The sequence below is a fragment of the Abramis brama genome (genome assembly GCF_963993115.1).
Source record: "Abramis brama genome assembly, chromosome: 20".
NCBI classification, from domain to species: Eukaryota; Metazoa; Chordata; class Actinopteri; order Cypriniformes; family Leuciscidae; genus Abramis; species Abramis brama.
Window position 1 is genome coordinate 34,402,317 of NC_139982.1, and position 21,325 is coordinate 34,423,641.

Below are 21,325 nucleotides of genomic sequence, written 5' to 3' on the forward strand. Positions count from 1 at the left end.
ATTTGGACAGGGCACATATTGCTTCTCGCTGTCTTCAATATTTAGAGTTTGGACTGCAGTTCCCATTTCAACCGCTAGTTGTCAGTCTCAGATACTGCACCTTTAAAGTGAAAGCAAAAGCTCGTTGTGATGCCACCATCATTTCCTAGTTTTATCAGTCAGAAAACGTATTTGCTTAAACAGAAACACAATGGCTTTTCAAGTCTGCGTCAGGATCAATAAAACTACGATTAAAGCATTATCTGTGGCGTCATCAAATGAAGAGTTTGAAAAGTTCACAATTGGAAAGCTGAAGGAAAAAGCATTAAGTTTGTTTCCCGGAGTAAGCGGTAGGTTGACGGGATCTTTTATAATCTTTGCATTTAATGGCATTCTACTGGAAAAAGCCAACATTTTATCATCATCATTTTAATCTTTGTAAATATGGGTTTTATTGTCTTGTCAGACTCAAATAGACTGAGGATAATTTTCGGTCAAGATGAGTGTGAAGACCATCAAACATTTGAATCTTGCAACATTAAACATCTGTCTCTCCTGGTCGTCGTGGTCAGGATGCCTGAAGGACGAGGTATGATACTTTTACAAATTACTTTACAAAATGTTAGGCATTATATAATCTATCTATCAGAAAACGACAGACGGGCACTTTTACCTTTAATGAATTTGAAAATAATAAGGCATGTGTCTCACTAATCATATGTAGCAGGTTGATTGGTCGTTATGTTCTCTTATGAGAGGTTCTCTCGTATTGCGTAAGTTAGCTTATGCTACGGGTAAAGTAATCTTTTCTCGAGATCTGAAGCCAAAAAAATATCCTTAATTTTTTATTCATTGTCAACGCAGTGCAGCAGCTAGCAGACCTAGAGCAGGCTATCTAGCGCACTCATTGGCTGCTCAGCGGCAACTGCAGCAGCCTACCAGTGAGCCTGGTGTGACGTCGCGCCCTCACGCGTCACAGCCCGCCAAAATGGGAGTGGCTCATGAAGGCTGGAAGGAAATAAGGAAGGCTCGGAGGCTGCTACCCTGGTTTTCATCTCTTCAGCGAAGCTCTCCGCATCGCTGGATCTTTGAGAGAAGCCGGCGCCGTCGAAGCAAGCGACAGAGCAAGCAGAGGAGCAAGCATTCTTCTAAAAGAGAAATTTCCTACGAGGCGTTGTTTCAAATGCCTCGCACCACTTCCCGCTCTCTCTCTCCCTCTGTTCGAGCCACGCAAACTGCGCCGCTCACAAGGGATTTCAGAAGCGGACGGTTACGGGGCTAGTTTTCTTTACGTTACAAGAAAGCTACCCCGCCCTCGCGCGTCACTCACCGGCTAAAGGAGGAAAGAGAGTGTTTTTAGTCCCGCCGAGGCCGGACCAACCTCCATTTCTCACACATTTCTCAGTCCCCTTATGAGTTCAGGCGACTGGAAATGTCAATACTGCAGTAAACGAGCCTGTTATAGTACATGCACGCCTGCAAATGAACGCCGTCACAAGATATGATGATGCTCTCTGGCTATTCGCCTATTACGACCCTTCTTCCCATTCTCTCTCCCTTTGTTCGAGCCGCGCAAACTGAGCCGCTCACAAGGGATGACGAGCAATATTGCAGTAAACAAGCCTGTTATAATACACACACGCCTGCAAACAAACACCGTCACAAAACATGTCGACGCTCTCTTATATGCTCGCACTAACCGAAAGCTTATGTGTTTTCCCCCTGTGGCTCAGTGGCGAAATCTTAGGCTTTCGCACCAGAGACCCGTGTTCGAATCCTGGCGCTGGCGGCAGATAAAAATTATGCTGTTTGCTTCTCCGAGGTTGGGGCCAGCTTTATACAGAAAGAGAACCCGCCTCTCGCACCCTCCCGCTCACATGATGGTGCTCGAGTATTATGAGCGTCTAAACAACTCTGATGCAGGTTCTCGACCCAACGCAGTGTGGCGATCAGAACCCAGAGGCCATTATACCCCTTGCTATGCATGCAAAAAGCATGGTAAACGATTCTGGGCGTGTCAGAATGGGTGCTAAATACTGTAAAGCAGGGCTATGCACTACAGTTCGCTCGCCGTTCCCGCGCTTTCGAGCACGGACCGAGACTGAATTTGGAAGTAGCACACCTACTTCGTGCAGAAATAGCAAAGCTGCTGTGCAAGGGGGCGATAGAGCCGGTACCTCCTTCTCTGAGTGAGTCAGGCTTTTACAGCCATTACTTCCTCGTGCCCAAGAAGGATGGAGCGCTCAGACCTATATTAGATCTGAGATATTTGAACAAAGCTCTCATGAGACGGCCATTCAAAATGCTCACAACCAGACCAATCCAGCTCGGCTTACTGCGCATGCGCCCGCTTCAGCGCTGGCTGAAAGCGCGAGTGCCTCGCAGAGCGTGGACTGCCGGCGACTTGCGAGTCAGAGTGAATCAGGGCTGCGTTTCAGCCCTGCAGCCCTGGCTGGCGACTGAATGGTACCAACGGGGAGTGACAATGGGAGTCATCTCGCACCGGAAAACAATCTCGACAGACGCCTCCAACCTAGGTTAAATCTGGACCAACAAACATGTGGGGTTTCGTGGGTACTTTGCTTCCTTCAAGAGCTGCTGGACATGGGCAGGTCCCCTTCCACGCTCAAAGTATATGTTGCGGCTATTGCAGCGTTCGCCGAACCGGCGCGCAGCCGCGCATTAGGAAGGAATGAATTCATCATCCGCTTCCTCAGAGGAGCCAGGAGGATGAATCCCCCGCGGCCCCCCTCGGTTCCGATTTGGGATCTTTCTTTGGTCCTAGAGGCCCTGAAAGCTCATCCCTTCGAACCTTTAGGGACTGTGGATCTGAAATACCTCACGTTCAAAACCGTTTTTCTGATAGCCCTGTCTTCAGTCAAACGCGTGGGTAACTTACACGCCTTATCAGTTAACGCTGCGTGTCTTGAGTTCGGACCTAATGATTCTAAAGTCATTCTCAAACCGAGACATGGTTATGTCCCCAAAGTGATGGGCACTCCTTTCAGAGCGCAGGTCATTTCTCTCTCATCCCTGCCGGCTTCCGGCAGCGAGGTTGATAGTAACTTCCTCTGCCCTGTCAGGGCACTGAGAAATTATGTCACGTGCTCCGCCGCTTTCAGGCGCTCGGAGAAGCTTTTTGTTTGGAGGGCGCACCAAAGGTCTCGCCGCCTCGAAATACAGTCTGTCCAGATAGATAGTGGACGCTTTGCGGTAGCTTATGCGTCTAAACACCTGCAGTGCCCTTTGGGCATCCGGGCTCATTCCACCAGAGGCATGGCCTCATCGTGGGCTTGGTCCAGCGGGATTTCTATTCATGACATTTGTACGGCGGCAGGCTGGGCCTCCCCATCGACATTTGTTAGGTTTTATAACTTGGAAGTTCCCGCCCTGCAGGCTAAACTTCTATCAGTCTAAGTCATGTGTATGCCCTGCCCAGACTTTTCGTGCGCGGGCTACTTACTCGATTTAGCTCTCCTGGTTGAGCTGCACTATAAAGTCAAGTCAAGTCAAGTCAAGTATATTTGTATAGCGCTTTTCACAATACAGATTGTATCAAAGCAGCTTCACAGTATTAAATTAAAATAATACAACAAGGTTTGTTTCTAGTGGAATTTATTGATTGATAAAATAAAATTAAATATCCCCAACTGAGCAAGCCAAAGGCAACAGTGGCAAGGAACCGAAAAACTCCATCAAGTGACCTAATGGAGAAAAAAAAACCTTGGGAGAACCCGGGCTCAGTCGGGGGCCAGTTCTCCTCTGGCGTTTATGAACTAGAGACCGGAATTAACTGTAAGATTAAAAATATTATACGAATGCCTGGCTGAAGAGATGCGTCTTTAATCTAGTTTTAAACTGGGAGAGTGAGTCCGAGCAACGAACAGTATCAGGAAGACTATTCCAGAGTTTAGGAGCTAAATGTGAAAATGCTCTCCCTCCTTTGGTGGATCTGGATATCCTAGGTATGACCAAAAGCCTTGAATTTAGTGATCTTAAAGAGCGCGATGGATTATAGGGCGATAGAAGATCCGTTAAATAGACTGGAGCTAAGCCGTTTAGGGCTTTATAAGTCAGTAGCAATACCTTGTAGTTAATACGGGACTTTATAGGTAACCAATGCAGTGATGATAAAATCGGTGTTATATGATCATATTTTCTTGATCTAGTAAGAACTCTAGCGGCGGCATTTTGGACTAACTGTAGCTTGTTTATTGAGGATGCAGGACAACCAGCTAATAAAGCATTACAGTAATCTAGTCTCGAGGTCATGAACGCATGAACTAACTTTTCTGCATCAGAAACTGATAGCATATTACGTAGCTTAGCAATGTTTCTAAGGTGGAAAAAGGCTGTTTTTGTAACATATGAAATATGATTTTCAAAAGACAGGTTGCAGTCTAGTATAACACCCAGGTCTTTTACTGTAGAGGATAAAGTAACAGGACACCCTACTATGTTAAAGTTGTATTGTGAGAGGTTCTGTGGGCGGTTTTTTGAACCGATGATTTATACCTCTGTCTTGTCTGGATTTAATAAAAGAAAATTACGCGTCATCCAATCTTTTATATCTTTAACACACTCTGTCAATTTGGATAATTTAGCTTTTTCATCTGGCCGTGATGAAATATAGATTTGAGTGTCATCAGCATAACAATGGAAACTAATTCCATGTTTCCTTATAATATTTCCAAGTGGCAGCATATATATTGAGAATAATAGAGGGCCTAACACAGATCCTTGCGGCACTCCATAGTTTACTGGAGTTATGATCGATTTTTCTCCATTTAAATAGACAAAATGGTAGCGGTCAGATAAATACGATCTGAACCAGCTTAATGCTTGTCCTTGAACACCAGTATAATTTTGTGGTCGATCTAAGAGTATTGTGTGATCTATAGTCTCGAACGCAGCACTTAGATCAAGTAAAACTAGTATTGAGAAACAGCCTTGGTCAGAAGCTAAAAGTAAATCATTTGTGATTTTAACGAGCGCAGTTTCAGTGCTATGATGCGGTCTGAATCCAGACTGAAACTTTTCATAGATGTCATTTTCTTGTAAGAAAGAGCCCAGTTGAGCGGACACAACTTTTTCTAATATTTTAGACATAAAAGGTAGATTTGAAATGGGTCTATAATTTGCTAGATTATGTGGATCTAATTGTGGTTTCTTAATGAGAGGTTTTATAACTGCCAGTTTAAATGTTCTTGGAACATGACCTAAAGATAAAGACGAGTTAATAATATTGAGAAGAGGCTCTTCCACTATAGGTAACACTTCTTTCAGCATGACATATTACAGCAGTACGTAATATGCAAGTTACCATGTAATGGTCAGTAACATCATCACTTTGTGGAATGATATCTATATCGGTTGGATCGGTTCCATATGATATAATTAAATCGAGTGTATGATTAAGACGATGAGTGGGACCAGTGACATTTTGCTTGACCCCAAAGGAGTTTAATAAATCTGTAAACGCAGCCCCTAACGCATCATTTGAATTATATATGTGTATGTTAAAATCTCCAACAATTAATGCTTTATCGAAATTAACTAATAGGTCTGAGAGAAAATCTGCAAACTCTTTTAGGAAATCAGTGTAAGGCCCAGGCGGTCTATATACGGTAGCCAAGGCTAAAGATAATAGGGATGTTTTTCTAGCATCTAAGAGCGTAACATTTAGTACAAGTACTTCAAATGAAATAAACTTATAGCCCGTTTTCTGAGTAACATTAAGAATATCTCTATAGATTGTTGCAACACCGCCGCCACGACCAATCAGACGGGGTTCGTGCTTATAGGAGTATCCTGGAGGAGTAGACTCGTTTAGACCGAAATAATCATTTGGTTTAAGCCAGGTTTCAGTAAGCCAAAGTACATCGAAGCTATTATCTGTGACTATTTCATTTACAATAACTGCCTTAGGTGTGAGTGATCTAATGTTTAGAAGACCTAGCTTTAGAAATTGTTTTTGTTTACTAATAGCAACATTTTCTGTTTTAATAACAATTAGATTTTTCCTAGATCCTGCAGTAGATTTATTATTTGATCTCACTAAACGAGGAATAGACACAGTTTCTATGCAATGTTCTACACTAGTATTTATATCACTTAAGTTGGTGCAGCAGAGACTGTAATTTGGACTTTTGGTTACTAGTCAAAAGGTATTTAACATTTTGGAGATGTTATCTGACAGAAGATCCGATCCGAATCTGCTTGGGTGTAAGCCATCAGCACGGTAAAGCCTAGGACGTTCCCAAAACAGATTCCAATTATTTACAAAGAGCAGTTTCTGCTCATTGCACCATGATATTAACCATTCATTTAGCGCGAATAATCTACTAAACTTGTCATGCCCTTGTCGGTATGTGGGAAGCGGTCCTGACACAATGATCGTTATATCAGGCGATGTGCTGCGTACAGTCTCGATCAGGTTCCTGAAGTCTTTCTTTTGAACATCCGTCTGCCGCAGCCTGATATCGTTTACTCCCGCGTGCAACACGACGGCTCCGACACGCACGTCACCGTTCAAGATCTCGGGTACCCGCGCAGCGATATCGAAAACACGAGCACCAGGAAAGCAGTGACTACGCACCTTACTTTTGCCTAGACTGCACCGCGTGCAGCTCAAATGTGTCCTCACCTGCACCAATAGGTAGACAACATACATCTGATATATTCGCCATTTTAACAGATGGACAGTAAGTTAGCAATGGCGCTACCAGTGATGCTATCAATATTAATACTAATTTATGACTGAAGTCTTGGATATAATCCGTCTTTTTAGTGGTACGGGTGTAGAGTAGACGCACGATAGGCGAGAATAGGCGTGTCCTTTCGACACCCCTTACTCTTTGTTGCCGGAGGCTCTGGATCCTTTCGCGTCCGCGATGCAGTTACAGTAATTCGACAGGTAATACAGTGTGGCTAATTTGTTTGTTACCTATTCACCTTATTCCGCCCCGCCCACTTTTAATACTTCGCGCTTCCGCATTTTGTCATCCGACTTCCGTTAAACTGACACGGCACATCCGGTAGCTATTTCAGTCGTTAGAAGATTGTTTATAGTTAGCCAAAACTTTATCAAAATGACAAATAACGTTAATACCGTAAATGTTTTAAATTGGGAGCACGGAGAAAACTTCGTACGACTATCAGTTCGTCTCACATTGTCTCATCCATCGTCATTGTTAACGTGGCCAGAGGTAACGTTAACCTATGGGAATATTTAACTACGTCCTCCTGTCAGAAGGAGTTGATGGAGCAGCAATAAAAAAATATTTGTAAATAATAAGGAATTAGAATATTTAGGGTTAAGGATAGGAGATTAGGTAATTGGTTATATGAACGATTAAATAAGTTGTATAAAATCAGTTGTAAGAAGTGTTTGATGTTTTTAGGAAGCTAGAGACACCTTCTACTGACCTTCATGTAGAAACATTTCACCATTTAAATTTCATAAGTAATAAACCAAGATGGTATTCATTTGCAAACTTGACGTGACTTATTCCTTCTAACTAGAAGACTTAATTCATTTAAGTTTTAAGGGGAATCTACAGAGCTCACATTATATTGTTTTATAATAAATGACTGACAGGTAAAATCTGGTCACATTGTAAAGGTTTATAAAAAAAAACTTCATAACAGGTAACATCTGGTCACATTGTAAAGGTTTATAAAAATAACGATTCATAACAGGTAACATCTGGGCACATTGTAAAGGTTTATAAAAATAACTACATTCACAACAGGTAACATCTGTTTTACAAGATTCACAAGGAGGACAAGTTTCACCTTCCTTTCATAGAGGAGATCGGTAATGGTGAAGCCTCTGTCTGCCATTACTTCATTGCCTGGACGAAGTTAAGTTATTGAAGAAAAATGCGATTACTCATTAAACAATGCGATATTCGATATGCGATACGATAATGCTTAAAGTATATAAAATTAACTTAAATTAGATTTAAAATTATATAACCTACATATGTGTTTCACATTCTTTTTGTAACAAGAAAACATCCCTTCAACTTGTGAAAGTGAACATCAGTATTTTACTGTATATAAGAAGTGTTATTTTAACATCAGTGTAAACCACGGGGTTCAGGTTATCCTACATTAGGTCTATTTAACAACAGAAACTGAATAATCAAATGTAAAAGTAAAACACTGCATAGTATTTCACTGTATGAATTATATAAACTGATTAAAGCTTATTAAAGCAAAAAAAAAAATGCATATTGGAATATATATACATTTGCGATATTTTGATATATTGTGCTCTACATGTTGTGTTTGGAAACTGCTCTCTGAAACACTTCTCCTCCATGATGTCAAGCCAACACGAATTCACCTTGCTTACAATGGACTGAGAAACACCAAACCTTTCAGCAAGATCACCCTGCAATAAATTAAAGGGTTAGTTCACCCAAAAATGAAAATTATGTCAGTAATTACTCACCCTCATGTTGTTCCAGCCCCGTAAGACCTTCGTTCATCTTCGGAACACAAATTGAGAAAAATAATAAAATGGAGGAGTGAGAATGGAGGACAGCTCTCAGTTTAATCAAAAATATCTTCATTTGTGTTCCGAAGATGAACGAAGGTCTTACGGGGTTGGAACAACATGAGGGTGAGTAATTACTGACATAATTTTCATTTTTGGGTGAACTATCCCTTTAAGACGCAGCTTCATCAGAGTCATCAGGAGCTGATACCAAGTGTGTAGCTGAAAGCTGCTGGTGTGTGAACTGGGAAGGTGCTCAGCAACTGAGTGGAATGCATCAATGTCGACCCTGTGTAGAGCTGACAAAGGTGGTCGTTTCTCAGCAGAGTTATGTACTATGGCGCTGGCTCAATGCATTGTGTGACCATTTCAGATGTAGGTGGCTTCAGGTTGAGTTGAGATATTGGAGTGCAGTTGTGGTCAGAGACAGATGGATCCTCCCATTGTGTGTCTGCATCACAGGTCTGGGGCATGTGGCTGTGATCATCCTCACAGTTGTCCACTGCAACACTGACTCTCATTGATGATCTATGGAAATAATAGAACCATAAACATTTTTACATTAGTACTTAAAATAGATCATGAGAATTAATTCATTTATGATGGCACTCATACTTAGAACAGTGTGAAAAAGAGAGATGCATTAAAAACGAGACAGTATACACACAATCTCTTAACTCTACGTAGGTCAATATCAATATCTGAGTGAGAGATGAAGCTAGCTGGCCTCCTTACAGGAATAATGTGAGCTATTGTAAGACTGTAATGTACCATAATATATTGTACTATCGTGAATATTCATCCATTCTTTATTTCAGACCCTTAGGTCCATCACAAAGTAAACGAAATATAAGAAATATGACATATAGGTGGCCAATGGTAATCATGCGAGATTCGTTGTATTTTGTGAACGGCTCGTTACTAATCTTAAATGTATTCATAGAACGGACTTCATCTAACGTTAGGCTAAAAAGTACATAGATAGGTAAGTTAGGAAACAACAGTTAGGTAAGTTAGCTTACCTGAATCTGACAACCTGTTCAGCACCCGGCGGGACTTCTTTACCAGAACATCGTAGCCGAGCCTTTACTCGGGGTAAGGGTGTTCGTTCGTCAGTCTGCTCCCCGTCCATAAAATGGTATGAACACACAGCGCTTGGGTGAGCACTTCAAGTTTAGCGCCTTCCGCCATTGCCTCAGGTGCTCCTCGTGTAAATCGTAAAGCACACCACAACACTCCGATCGCTTTAGCCTACATTGTGTTCGTAACACCGTTGGTTAAATTGTTCTATCCTCTTAATCCAATTGTTATGTCAGCCCCTAACTGAGCATATAATACTTTACATATTTTACCGTTACAACTATAGAATTATGCTAGAAACTAGCGTAGGTCCTTTCAGCCGGAAGTTGAAGTCCCGCTCAGCCGGAAGTAAGATGACAAAATGAGCGTAATGGCGCCGCCCTTGTTGTCATGGAAAATAAGGTGAATAGGCCTCGTTTGTGTTAGGATGGGCATTACAGTGTGCAGTGTCTTTTTGCAGTGTCTCCCTGTCACAAACCTGATCCTTCCTGTAGTGTAACGGAACCGGGTTGAGTTTTGCTGCTGGTAGGTTGGTCAAATCTTTCTCCTCTTTGGATATTTGTTTTGACTGAGTGTTTAAGTAATCGGCTGTTTTATTGTAGGCTCCGTGTAGCTGTACTATCAGCACTAGTTGGTGTATTGGTGTGAAGCTCCCTGACGGGTATGCAGTGGCGGTTCTAGGATTTTTCTGTAACGGGCCATTAAGGGGCCACATGTAACATGTGACATGTTACATTCAGGGGCCAAAATACAGGGTACATTCAAGCACACAAAATAATTTATTCAGTACGGTGCAAATACATTTCAGCAGTCATTCCTTTTTCAAATGCTCTAATAAAAAATTGTGAGCCAGTAAAGATCTTAATGATTTTTTTTTTTCATTTATTTATACTGTGCAAAAAGGACACAATGCACTTCTTTCTGAATTCCACCTTTTCAGTTTCATAATCATGTCGTCGCTTATTAACAGTAAATTATTGTTAATTGTTTGGGGGTGGAATTGCATCTGTGATCGTTATGAAGAATTCTCCGGTTGCTCTTCTCGTCGACGATTGATGGGTGGGAATCTCTATAGGCACCTCAAGATTCGATTCGATTACGATTCAGAGGGTAACGATTATCGATTATTAACGATTTTTTTTTTTTTTTTACTACTTGGTACTTTTAAAGCAAAGTATTTATGATGACCCATAACAAACTTACTTCCAATACTTCCTATATTAATTTTATTAATAAAACAAATAGAAGTGATTTGGCAAGTCAACTGTAAGGTTACATTTGTCAGCATATGTCCCAACATTACAAAGAACCAACAGGAAAATAAATGTGTGCCTGTACTAGCAGCGTAACTTACTTGTAGTAAATTAATACAAACTTCAGCATATTCCGAATCTCTAGCAATTAATAATAGACTTCTAACCAACATCCTCCTGTTATTTCCAATGAGCAATATAATCCTTCAGACAAAAAACATTTTGCTGTAGCAAATTCACAGTTTTCGTTAAAAAATATAGAATTATGTACCAGCAGCTCTCATACTAACATAATGCTTGTGGACTTACATATATTCTGAATAATTAGTAGCCTAACATACAAAGCCGCTCTTATTCACAACTAAATAATAAAGAGTTATGACTTGAAATGTTTGCTGTATACCACAATCAAAAACAGCTTATACAAAAAAAGTGAATGAACATCTGCACAGTCAAAATGTAACTTTTTGTGACTGGCATTGCACATATTGCAGGGCAGTATAACGTCGTAGCCTGCGTATAACAGATCGGTTTAAAGCATATTGATGTGAAAACTAAACAATACAGAAAGCAGCTCTCATACAAAAAATACTAAATAGGTCACAATGAAATTGCCAATTTTCCATACGTTAGCTTTCAACGAAGAGGGTGCCGTTCGTACGGAGCCCCCCTAGTCCCACTTTGCCAAAAAAAAATTATTATAACTATCTTGTGGCCTCAAGATAGTAACTCGTGGCCTCAAGATAGTAACTCGTGGCCTCAAGATAGTAACTCGTGGCCTCAAGATACTAACTCGTGGCCTCAAGATACTAACTCGTGGCCTCAAGATACTAACTCGTAGCCACGAGAAAGTGAGTTTTTTCAAGGAACGTTCCTTTTAATGTTTCCATGGCGACGCGTCACGCGATACACCGCAGCCACAATAATACTGTATGACAGATGTGTCGCTTTTATTTCGCTTTTCCTTTTTTATTCAAAATATTCACAAACTTGCTTACCATGTCATCAACTAGCCCCTGAGAGTACGGCGCCACATTTAGAATGTTCAGTGCTGCCAAATCCAAATGTGCTTTCGCGCATTGGCTGGCGCTGAGCCAGAGTCGGACGCGTTCAGCGCTGTCATCACAACTAAGCAGTTTTTTCAACTTCATGATGTTTATTTTTGGTTTCAGATATTTAAATACACATAAGCACGAGTAAAACAATACATTTGGAGTTTGTAAAACACACTGATGTCTGTCTGTGGAAGCAGCAATAACAATCTATTCAAAGATAATTTGCCGACATGTGTTATTCATATTAGACAAACATAGTGCAAGACAAGGAACTATAAAGTTTACTCTATTCTTCTCAGTTCACCGGCCACTTTCTAAAGTCTTTCTTGCATTTATTTCGGGAGAAACTGATGAATTTACGTGCTGTAAATCCGACTGACAGGACAACATTGCAGCGCCCATCTCATGTTATTATAGATCAAGATTATTTATTAAAAGCCAGAGTCGGACGCGTTCAGCGCTGTCATCACTACTAAGCAGTTTTTCAACTTCATAATGTTTATTTTTGGTTTCAGATATTTAAATACACATAAGCACGAGTAAAACAATACATTTGGAGTTTGTAAAACACACTGATGTCTGTGGAAGCAGCAATAACAATCTATTCAAAGATAATTTGCCGACATGTGTTATTCATATTAGACAAACATAGTGCAAGACAAGGAACTATAAAGTTTACTCTATTCTTCTCAGTTCACCGGCCACTTTCTTGCATTTATTTCGGGAGAAACTGATGAATTCACGTGCTGTAAATCCGACGGACAACATTGCAGCGCCCATCATGTTATTATAGATCAAGATTATTTATAAAGGTTTTTAAACGACTAAACACACTCACTTACACGTATGTGAGAATCGAAATATCAGATAGGCTAGTTGATGACATGGTAAGCAAGTTTGTGAATATTTTGAATAAAAAAGGAAAAGCGAAATAAAAGCGACACATCTGTCATACAGTATTATTGTGGCTGCGGTCAATCGCGTGACGCGTCGCCATGGAAACATAAACATGGAAACGTTCGCCTTGAAAAAACTCACTTTCTCGTGGCCACGAGTTAGTATCTTGAGGCCACGAGTTACTATCTTGAGGCCACGAGATATACTATCTTGAGGCCACGAGATATACTATCTTGAGGCCACGAGTTACTATCTTGAGGCCACAAGTTAGTATCTTGAGGCCACGAGTTAGTATCTTGAGGCCACGAGTTAGTATCTTGAGGCCACGAGTTAGTATCTTGAGGCCACGAGATACTATCTTGAGGCCACGAGTTACTATCTTGAGGCCACAAGATAGTTATAATAATTTTTTTTGCCAAAGTGGGACTAGGGGGGCTCCGTACGTTCGAATTTGGCGCTCAGCCATCATGAGTCTGTTATGTGCGCGTCTCTGTTATGTGCGCGCCACAGACTGTCCGCGCACTGCACGTCGTCCACTTATAGTTCCGCCTTTTGCTTTCCGTCAATATTACGTTATTAGGAAATATATATATATATATTTAGAAAATCGATTTTTGACATTTGTGAATCGATTCAGAATCGTCCACGTCCGCATCGCGATGCATTGAAGAATCGATTTTTCCCCCACCCCTAGGAAGGGGGGCCAATCAGGGGCCAATCAGATTTCAGCAGGGGCCAGGGCCCCTGTGGCCCCGCCTCTAGAACCGCCCCTGCAGGTATGTATGTAGTTGCGTGTGTCATCGCGTGTATATTTTGTTTAATCATAAACCGTTACTGAATTTGGTTTGTTTGTGTACGTCAGGATTGTAAACCGCTTCGCTTGCGCTGGTATCTGCACTAGCCCTTCCCTTCCCCTCCCCTCCCCTCCCCTCCCGCCCGCCCGCCCGCCACGCTGCTGCTGCTGCTGCTTTGTCTCAACCGATTTCTGTTTTAACTATAGACTGTTCAACGGGTTGTAGCTACATGTACTCCAGGCTTTGAACGCCTCTACGTGCCTTTCAGCGTCAGAATCCGTTGCCCAACTGGGTGTCTGGCAGGGCTGTATTTGAGTGATTGTGACACGGACGATAGCTTTGCCTTTCTTTGACTCGCCCGTGCTTATTAATATGTGTGTGGAGATTGGTGTTTATGTTTATGGGTTTATTTGTTAAATTATGATTGTGATTTTTGGTTAATTTATATTTCTTTTGTTTAAGTTTTGGATAAAAAGACTTTCATTTCTTTTGAAACTTTGATCTGTTGTTAATTTTTGGTTATTTTTGTTAGGCTCTAGGCAGCTATTTAGTCACTTTTGCTGCCTAGATTTGCCTTAGATTGAAGTTGTTTTTCATTTATTTTTGGTTTATTGATTGATTTCTGAATTTTCTGTTCCCACAGTTGCTGAGTGCCGAAGGTGGTGTTGTCTCCCCCTGTGTGCTGTGTGTTCCCTCTTCTGTTTATTTTGAGTTTCTTTTTTTACCACTGTGTGTGTGTGAGTTCACGTGTGATTGGGGAATCCTTCCTTGAGATCCCACACCCCTTGACCCTGTCCCTCCACTGGTAAGGCCTCAGCACTCATTTCCCCTATTTTAGTGAGTATGGTACTTTATACTTGATGTTTTTTTAGTAATTGTATAAATAAAATCATTGTCTTTTAACGGAACTACGTCTCTGACTTCGTGCATAAGTCGAACCTGTGTGCTTTCTGTATTTTGGTGGTTTAACTATCGAACTAGTCAAATTCTATTCTCGGGGTGAAATTCCCCGGGTGGCGTAGCCGGTGTCTTCCTTGAGTCTGGGCGTTGAGCGGTCAAAAAGGTGCTCCACGCCAAAAAGAAAAGTCCCACTCGCCACACATACAACCAGGATAATTTACTCTCCCTCATGTTGTTTCAAACCTATGTGAGTTTCTTTCTTCTGTTGAACACAGATGAAGATATTTTGAAGAATGTCGGTAACCAGAGAATTGATGTTAGCCACTGACTTCCATAGTATTTCGGCAATTGCGTTGTTGGAATCACTTCAGGAATCTGAGGACCAGTCGGTTGAAGGTAAATATCACATCTAACAGTTATATGATATCGTCTTAACCCTTGTATGGTGTTCGGGTCTGTAGAACCCGTTTTCATTTTTTTAGCAAAAGAAAAATTATACAATACATTTTTTTTTCAACCTCAGACTCATTGGCCTTGGCTCATTTTCTGTGAAGAACATATATCAGAACACATTTTGCAATGACCACACACTGTACCCCAAAATGCAGCAGGTCCCCCAGACCCACGAACACTGGCTGAATAACAAAAATATGAACACCACACAAGGGTTAAACTCGTTGCAGTGATAAAACAAACTAACTTTTTTCAATGTGTTTTTACAGATGAAATGAATGGCCCCAATGATTTGCAGCCAACTGAGACCAGCGTGTTTTCCCCTGCAATCACTAGTAGCCCTCGTCCCATGTCTCCCGCTGAAACGCACACACGCCAAGGTATAAAACAACGTTGTCTGTTGATAAATTATACTTCAAAACTGACCTAATTGTAATCCTAATGGTTTTGGGTCATTGTGTTATTTTTATATTATATTATTTGTGTTATTGCAAACTTAAATGGTGCATGATGGCCCAACACAAGTTTAAAATGTAAGATTTTTTTAGTGAAAACACTTAAAATAAGTGTTTTATGGTTTTATTGTTTCAGGGTGGGCTTGTGTTTTTATTGTCATGTGTTTCTTCACTTAGGAAAGAGGAAAAGGGATTGTGACTTCCTTGATGCGCTGAGGGACATGGAAGATGCTAACCGGGCCGCCCTGCAGCTTGAAGCTTTCATTGACTCATTGCCTTCGCGGAACACCTAGACTATAGTTTGATTGAATCCATACGACGAGGATGGCAGGCCACGGTTAACTATCATTTGAGTGGCGTTTTAGAGTTGTATGCCGTTTTCTATTGACAGTGGACAGTGGTGATCAGTTTGCCTCTACTTCTGCGGATCATGGCCGAGACTCCTTCTATAATGACATACCTTTAATAGCCTAACGTTACTCTTCCTTTTCTAGATGGAGAGGTGAGAGACTTTTTCCTTTTCATTTCTATGAGACCATTTTATTATTTTGTTCCCTTTGCGAGTCGGCGCGGACGACTGCGGCGTAGTACAAATAGTTTTACACAATGTTACTGGATTACTTATGTGTGTGTGTGTGTGTATGTGTGTTTGTGTATGCTCGTGTGTTTGGTTGCTCCGAATGTATTTGCGACTTTCACCGTGTATCCCAGAAAACTCCATGATCAAACTTTACTGGGTATATTATGAGTTTTGATGATTTTAATATCGTTGGAGATTCTCAGTTTCTCATTGATATGGGTGGAAATACTACTTGTAATGTTTTTGACCCCGATGACCTAAAACCATTAAATGATATATATAATTATTCACTGTTACATTTAAATATCAGAAGCCTAAACAAACATCACTATGATTTAGTTTCCCTACTATCTGATTCAAGTTGTCACTTTGATGTAATTGGGTGTAGTGAAACCTGGCTTAATGAATTTTCAAATGTAGAGTTACTGAATCTGGATGGATACAATCTATATATTAAGAACAGACCAAATAGAACAGGTGGAGGGGTTTGCCTTTATGTTAAGAGTACTCTTCAGGTAAAAAAAATTGATTTTTTCTTAGAGGATGATTTTTGTGAGTCTTTATTCATTGAGATTAACAGTTGTGATAAAACATTTATTGTCGGTGTACTTTATCGTCCACCCGACTCTGCTCTTAACACATTTTTTTCTAAACTGGAGGATCTACTTCATAAACTGATTAATCAAAAAAAAGATTGTATACTTCTTGGGGATTATAACATTGATATTTTTAATGAAGATGGGGCAAAACATAACTTCATGAACACACTGCATTCCTCCTCGTTTTTCCCCACCATAAATAGATTTACCAGAGTTACATCTACATCAAAGACAATTATTGACAATATCATTACTAATATTCAAAATACTAAGCTGGTGACTGGGATCGTGCAGTCAGATATCACTGATCATTTTCCCATTGTAATTTTTTTTGGTTCTGGAAAATTAGTCTCTCCTCCACTTACTAAAATTAAAAATAAAATCATTAATGAGAGATCCTTACAGCATTTGACTGCTAACTTACAGGTCAAGTCGTGGGCCTCTGTCTATGACAGTAGGACTCCGGATGCTGCATATGACAGTCTGATAAAGATCATTCAAGATTCCATTAAGGACACAATCCCTGAGAATACTGTCAAATGTTGCACTACTCTCCAGAACCCTTGGATTACAAGGGGAATTTTTAAAATCTATTAAATGTAAAAGTAGGCTTTATAAATTGTATATAAAAAATCCTTCTAGCTTAAATAAAGATAAATATATTACCTATAAAAATAAATTAACACAGATTATAAGAAAGACTAAAAGAAATCATTACACAGAACTTTTAAAAGCTTCACAAGGGGACAGTAGGAGGTCATGGAATGTGTTAAATGAAGTTCTCAATAGGAGATATAAACAGACTACTCTACCTGACCTGGTTGATCCTAAAGATGATCTGGCACTGAGTTTTAATAATCATTTTGCCTCAATGGGTGTAAATCAACTTTTTTTAACAAAAAAAAAAACTTTAAGCATTTTCTCTCTGGAAATTACATTCATTCATTTTTCATGAGACCAACAGACAGTACTGAACTCCTCAAGATCATTCTTGACTTAAGGAGCTCAAACTCTACTGGTGCAGATGGAATATCTAGCAAGATTATGAAGGCCATTGCGAACATCATTGTAGAGCCAATGGCTCATTGTATTAACCTTTCTTTATCTACTGGTAATGTACCTAAAATGACAAAAATCGCTAAGATAATTCCAATTTATAAATCGGGCGACCGAAATGATATGAACAATTACCGGCCAATATCAATTCTACCCACTTTCTCTAAAGTTTTTGAGAAGGTAGTATATAATAGATTAAGTGGCTATCTTGACAAATTTGATATTTTAGTTCCGTCTCAATACGGTTTCAGAAAAAAGAGTACAACTTGTATGGCGATACTTGACCTTATTGAGCAAATTAATGACTGTATTGAAGAGGGAAAATGTGGTGTTGGCATTTTCTTGGACCTATCAAAAGCATTTGATACCATTGATTTCGATATATTATTGCACAAACTGTATCACTATGGTATCAGAGGTTTAGCACTTGAATGGTTCAGAAGTTATCTATAAGAAAACAGTATGTCTATGTCAATGATTGTAACTCTTCCTGTAGGCCTATAAACGTTGGGGTCCCCCAGGGCTCTTTCTTGGGGCTACTCTTATTTATCTTATATATAAATGACTTTGTAAATTCATCTAAAATATTCCATAAAATCATCACATAGTAATCCAATTATTCTTCAAAATATAGTAAACTTAGAACTAATTAAAGTTGACACTTGGTTTAAATGCAATAAACTGTCATTAAATATTAGCAAAACTAACTACATAGTATTCAAATCAACCAATAATTTTCTTTTTAAAAACACTGATCTCTGCCTGATTAAAATAAATGAACAATTGATAAAAAGAGTGTTTTCCACTAAATTTCTGGGGGTCCTCATTGACGAATCTCTTACTTTTAAATGTCATATTGATCATCTTGTTACCAAACTTTCAAAGTATGTTGGCTTGTTTTATGAGATCAGACATGTTCTCCCTCTGTCAGCTCTTCTTGTGTTGTATAAAACTTTGTTTGAACCACATCTTAATTATTGTAATGTGATATGGTGCAACACCTACACAAGTCATCTTAAAAAACTTATATCATTACAAAAGAAAGCCATACGGGCTCTTTCCTGGTCAGAGATAAATTCTTCTTCATACCATCTATTTTATCGATTTGATTTATTAAGAGTAGTTGAGCTAAATAAATATCATAATGCTTGCCTTATCTTTCAAACTGTTAATAATCTGAACTCTAGATTAAATAGTCTTATTCCTATCTACAGCCCCCAGCACACATACCAAACGAGAACTAAATCACTAACATATGGTAAATATCGCCGATATTTGTGCACTATGAGTGTTGCATGTAGGGGGCCCCAGATTTGGAACGGGATCAATGATGACATTAAGGTGTTGCCCTCTATCTCCAACTTTAAAAAACAACTAAAAAATTATTATTTATCAACTTATATTTAATATATAACTGCTTTCTCATGGACTACTGCACTGTAAAAAATGTTACTGCTATTTACTTAAAAAATATGCTAAAATTATGGTAACAATATTACACATACTATTTTTGAGTAGTTAAAGCTTGATTTCATTCATGGAATCTACCTGAATAAATCATGTAAAATGACCTCATTTATTAGACATAATGAATTCCATTTTTTTTAGTGAAATGTGCTTTTTTATTTTAAGTATTTTTTATTCTCAAAATTGTGTGAAGTCAAGTGAATGGATATGACCTGTTTATATTTAACTATTAGATATATTGTTTTATAATAAGACTGTATGCTGCTAGGACAGCACAGAATCAATATTGTTACTGCACTATCATTAGCAGTGTTATTGCTACATGTATAAAACAACATGCTTCAGAATATTTAAAATTGCAGTTATTCACAACCTAACCATAAGCCCTACTCTTCTGCACAATGGTAACGATCAAAACTTTAACATAATAGAAACTCTTTCAAATGTCAAACATACCTGAACATTAAACATTAACAGATGTTTCCCTTTACTCAAATACACATGAAATAACACTTTATTTCAAGATTTACTCTCCCTTTCCAGCCATGTGCAAAGCATGCTGGGAACAAACAATGGTGTCTCTAAATAAAACCGCATAAATGATCTAATTCTCTTAAAATAAATAGGTAGCCCCTTTTCCTTAATTTTATGAGGTTTATCAGTTCCTCAATTCAAGCCTTAAAATTGTGTAAGTTTCCTTAAAAAAAATAGGAAAATGCATCTCTTGGTGTTATTAGTGAAATGTTCTCAATATTTTCAACAAAAACTGAACCACAATTTTCTTAATAAAATATACATAATATTTTTAATGATCACCTCAATTTTTTTAATGAAAATTACAAGACTCATGATTCATTTTTTACAGTGTGGGATGTATGAGCATGAATGTATGTGTATGTACTGTATATATGTCCTTGTGCGTTTTTCTTGTGTGCTCTGTTATCATCGTCTGGTACCAGGTGGTGATCATATACCTTTACCGTACTACTTCTCTCTTGTAAAATTACGGGCACCCACCCATAAGCTTCTCTAGCTTCTTTGGGGGACCCATTCACTATACCTATTTGATTTTGTTCCAATGACTGCATTATTATACTTTTGGTATTTTGTGAATAAATAAAAAAGAAAAAAATGAAATGGACAAGAACAGCGTGACAAATACATGCAGCTGTTACTTGAGAGCCAGGCTGAGGAAAGAGAGATGAGGAGGCAGGAGTTGGCATTCCTGCAGTTGGAAGCTGAAGAAAGCAGGCGGCAGCAGAGGGACTTTCAGGCTGGGTTTCTGTCTGTTCTTGGTCAGTTTGCCCAGTCATTCAAAAAGTAGCCACAATGCCCAGCCACCTGATTTAACACAAGTTTGCACTTTCTCTTGAGTTTGCACTTGAAATTGCACATTAACAATTATTAGCATTTATAATCTGTATATATTGTTTGCATTCCTGCAAAGGGACTTTTAGGCCGGGTTTCTGTTCTTGGAGTTTGTCCAGTTGTTCTAAATACATTTGTATTTGTTTTTCTTTGCACATTATTTTACTGTTTATTATACTATTTATGTTGTAAGTAGTACTTACCTATAATATCATGAAAAAGTTAATTTATTTCAGTAATTCAACTTAAAATGTGAAACTAATATATAGACTCATTACATGCAAAGTGAGATATTTCAAACCTTTATTTGTCATAATTTTGATGATTATGATTATGGCGCTATGAAAACCTTTTCACAATATTCTAATTTTAAATTTGGGTTTCATAAGCTGTAAGCCATAATCATCAAAATTATGACAAATAAAGGTTTGAAATATCTCACTTTGCATGTAATGAGAAGGGGCAACATTCTCATGTGAAAAATGAAGCCTACCCGGAAGTGCGAAAAACTGCAATACATTGAAAATCCGCTAGGGAAGGTCCCAAAAGTGAGCAAATGTCCATAGCCCCCATGTTAAAATGCCCGTTTTCACAGCATAAATTCATGTTTTTACAGGTTGGTCCCATGGACTTTTATTGTATTTTTCGATAGGTTCCGAGTGCCTGACAACTGTGAGGGGGTGAATTTTTTTTCTGACACGTTAGTTTAGATCGTATTTAGATATAAAACGTATGACAAATAAGGGCGTGGTTAACTTTGATTGACAGCTTGATTGACAGCTTAGGCAAGAAGAATGACAACATAAGAAGCGCCATTTTTTAACACAGTTGAAATATAATACTACTGTTTCTGTATCATGAAATGTAGTTTTAAGAGTTTTTC

At 39.1% G+C, this 21,325-nt stretch overlaps 1 protein-coding gene across 2 annotated transcripts; it reads left to right on the forward strand.

Annotated features, from left to right (window-relative positions):
- The first annotated feature begins 161 nt into the window (after positions 1-161).
- On the forward strand, positions 162-20,592 carry LOC311071314 (uncharacterized protein). Of its 2 annotated transcripts, none has more exons than XM_084095672.1 (6): positions 162-329; positions 446-568; positions 14,208-14,401; positions 14,740-14,860; positions 15,187-15,297; positions 15,550-20,592. In XM_084095672.1, exons 4-6 carry the CDS (start codon positions 14,758-14,760, stop codon positions 15,663-15,665), a joined length of 330 nt encoding a protein of 109 aa, XP_083951798.1. In that variant the 5' UTR covers positions 162-329; positions 446-568; positions 14,208-14,401; positions 14,740-14,757; the 3' UTR covers positions 15,666-20,592. The 2 variants fall into 2 exon arrangements, with proteins under 2 accessions (XP_083951798.1, XP_083951797.1); XM_084095671.1 differs by having other exon boundaries at positions 14,208-14,369.
- Positions 20,593-21,325: the final 733 nt, after the last annotated feature.

Coding starts and splice junctions, on each gene's coding strand:
- LOC311071314 (XM_084095672.1), top strand. CDS start 14,758: ATGTCGGTAACCAGAGAATTGATGTTAGCCACTGACTTCCATAGTATT. Junction 14,861..15,186: donor TGAGGACCAGTCGGTTGAAG/GTAAATATCACA, acceptor GTGTTTTTACAG/ATGAAATGAATGGCCCCAAT. Junction 15,298..15,549: donor TGAAACGCACACACGCCAAG/GTATAAAACAAC, acceptor TTCTTCACTTAG/GAAAGAGGAAAAGGGATTGT.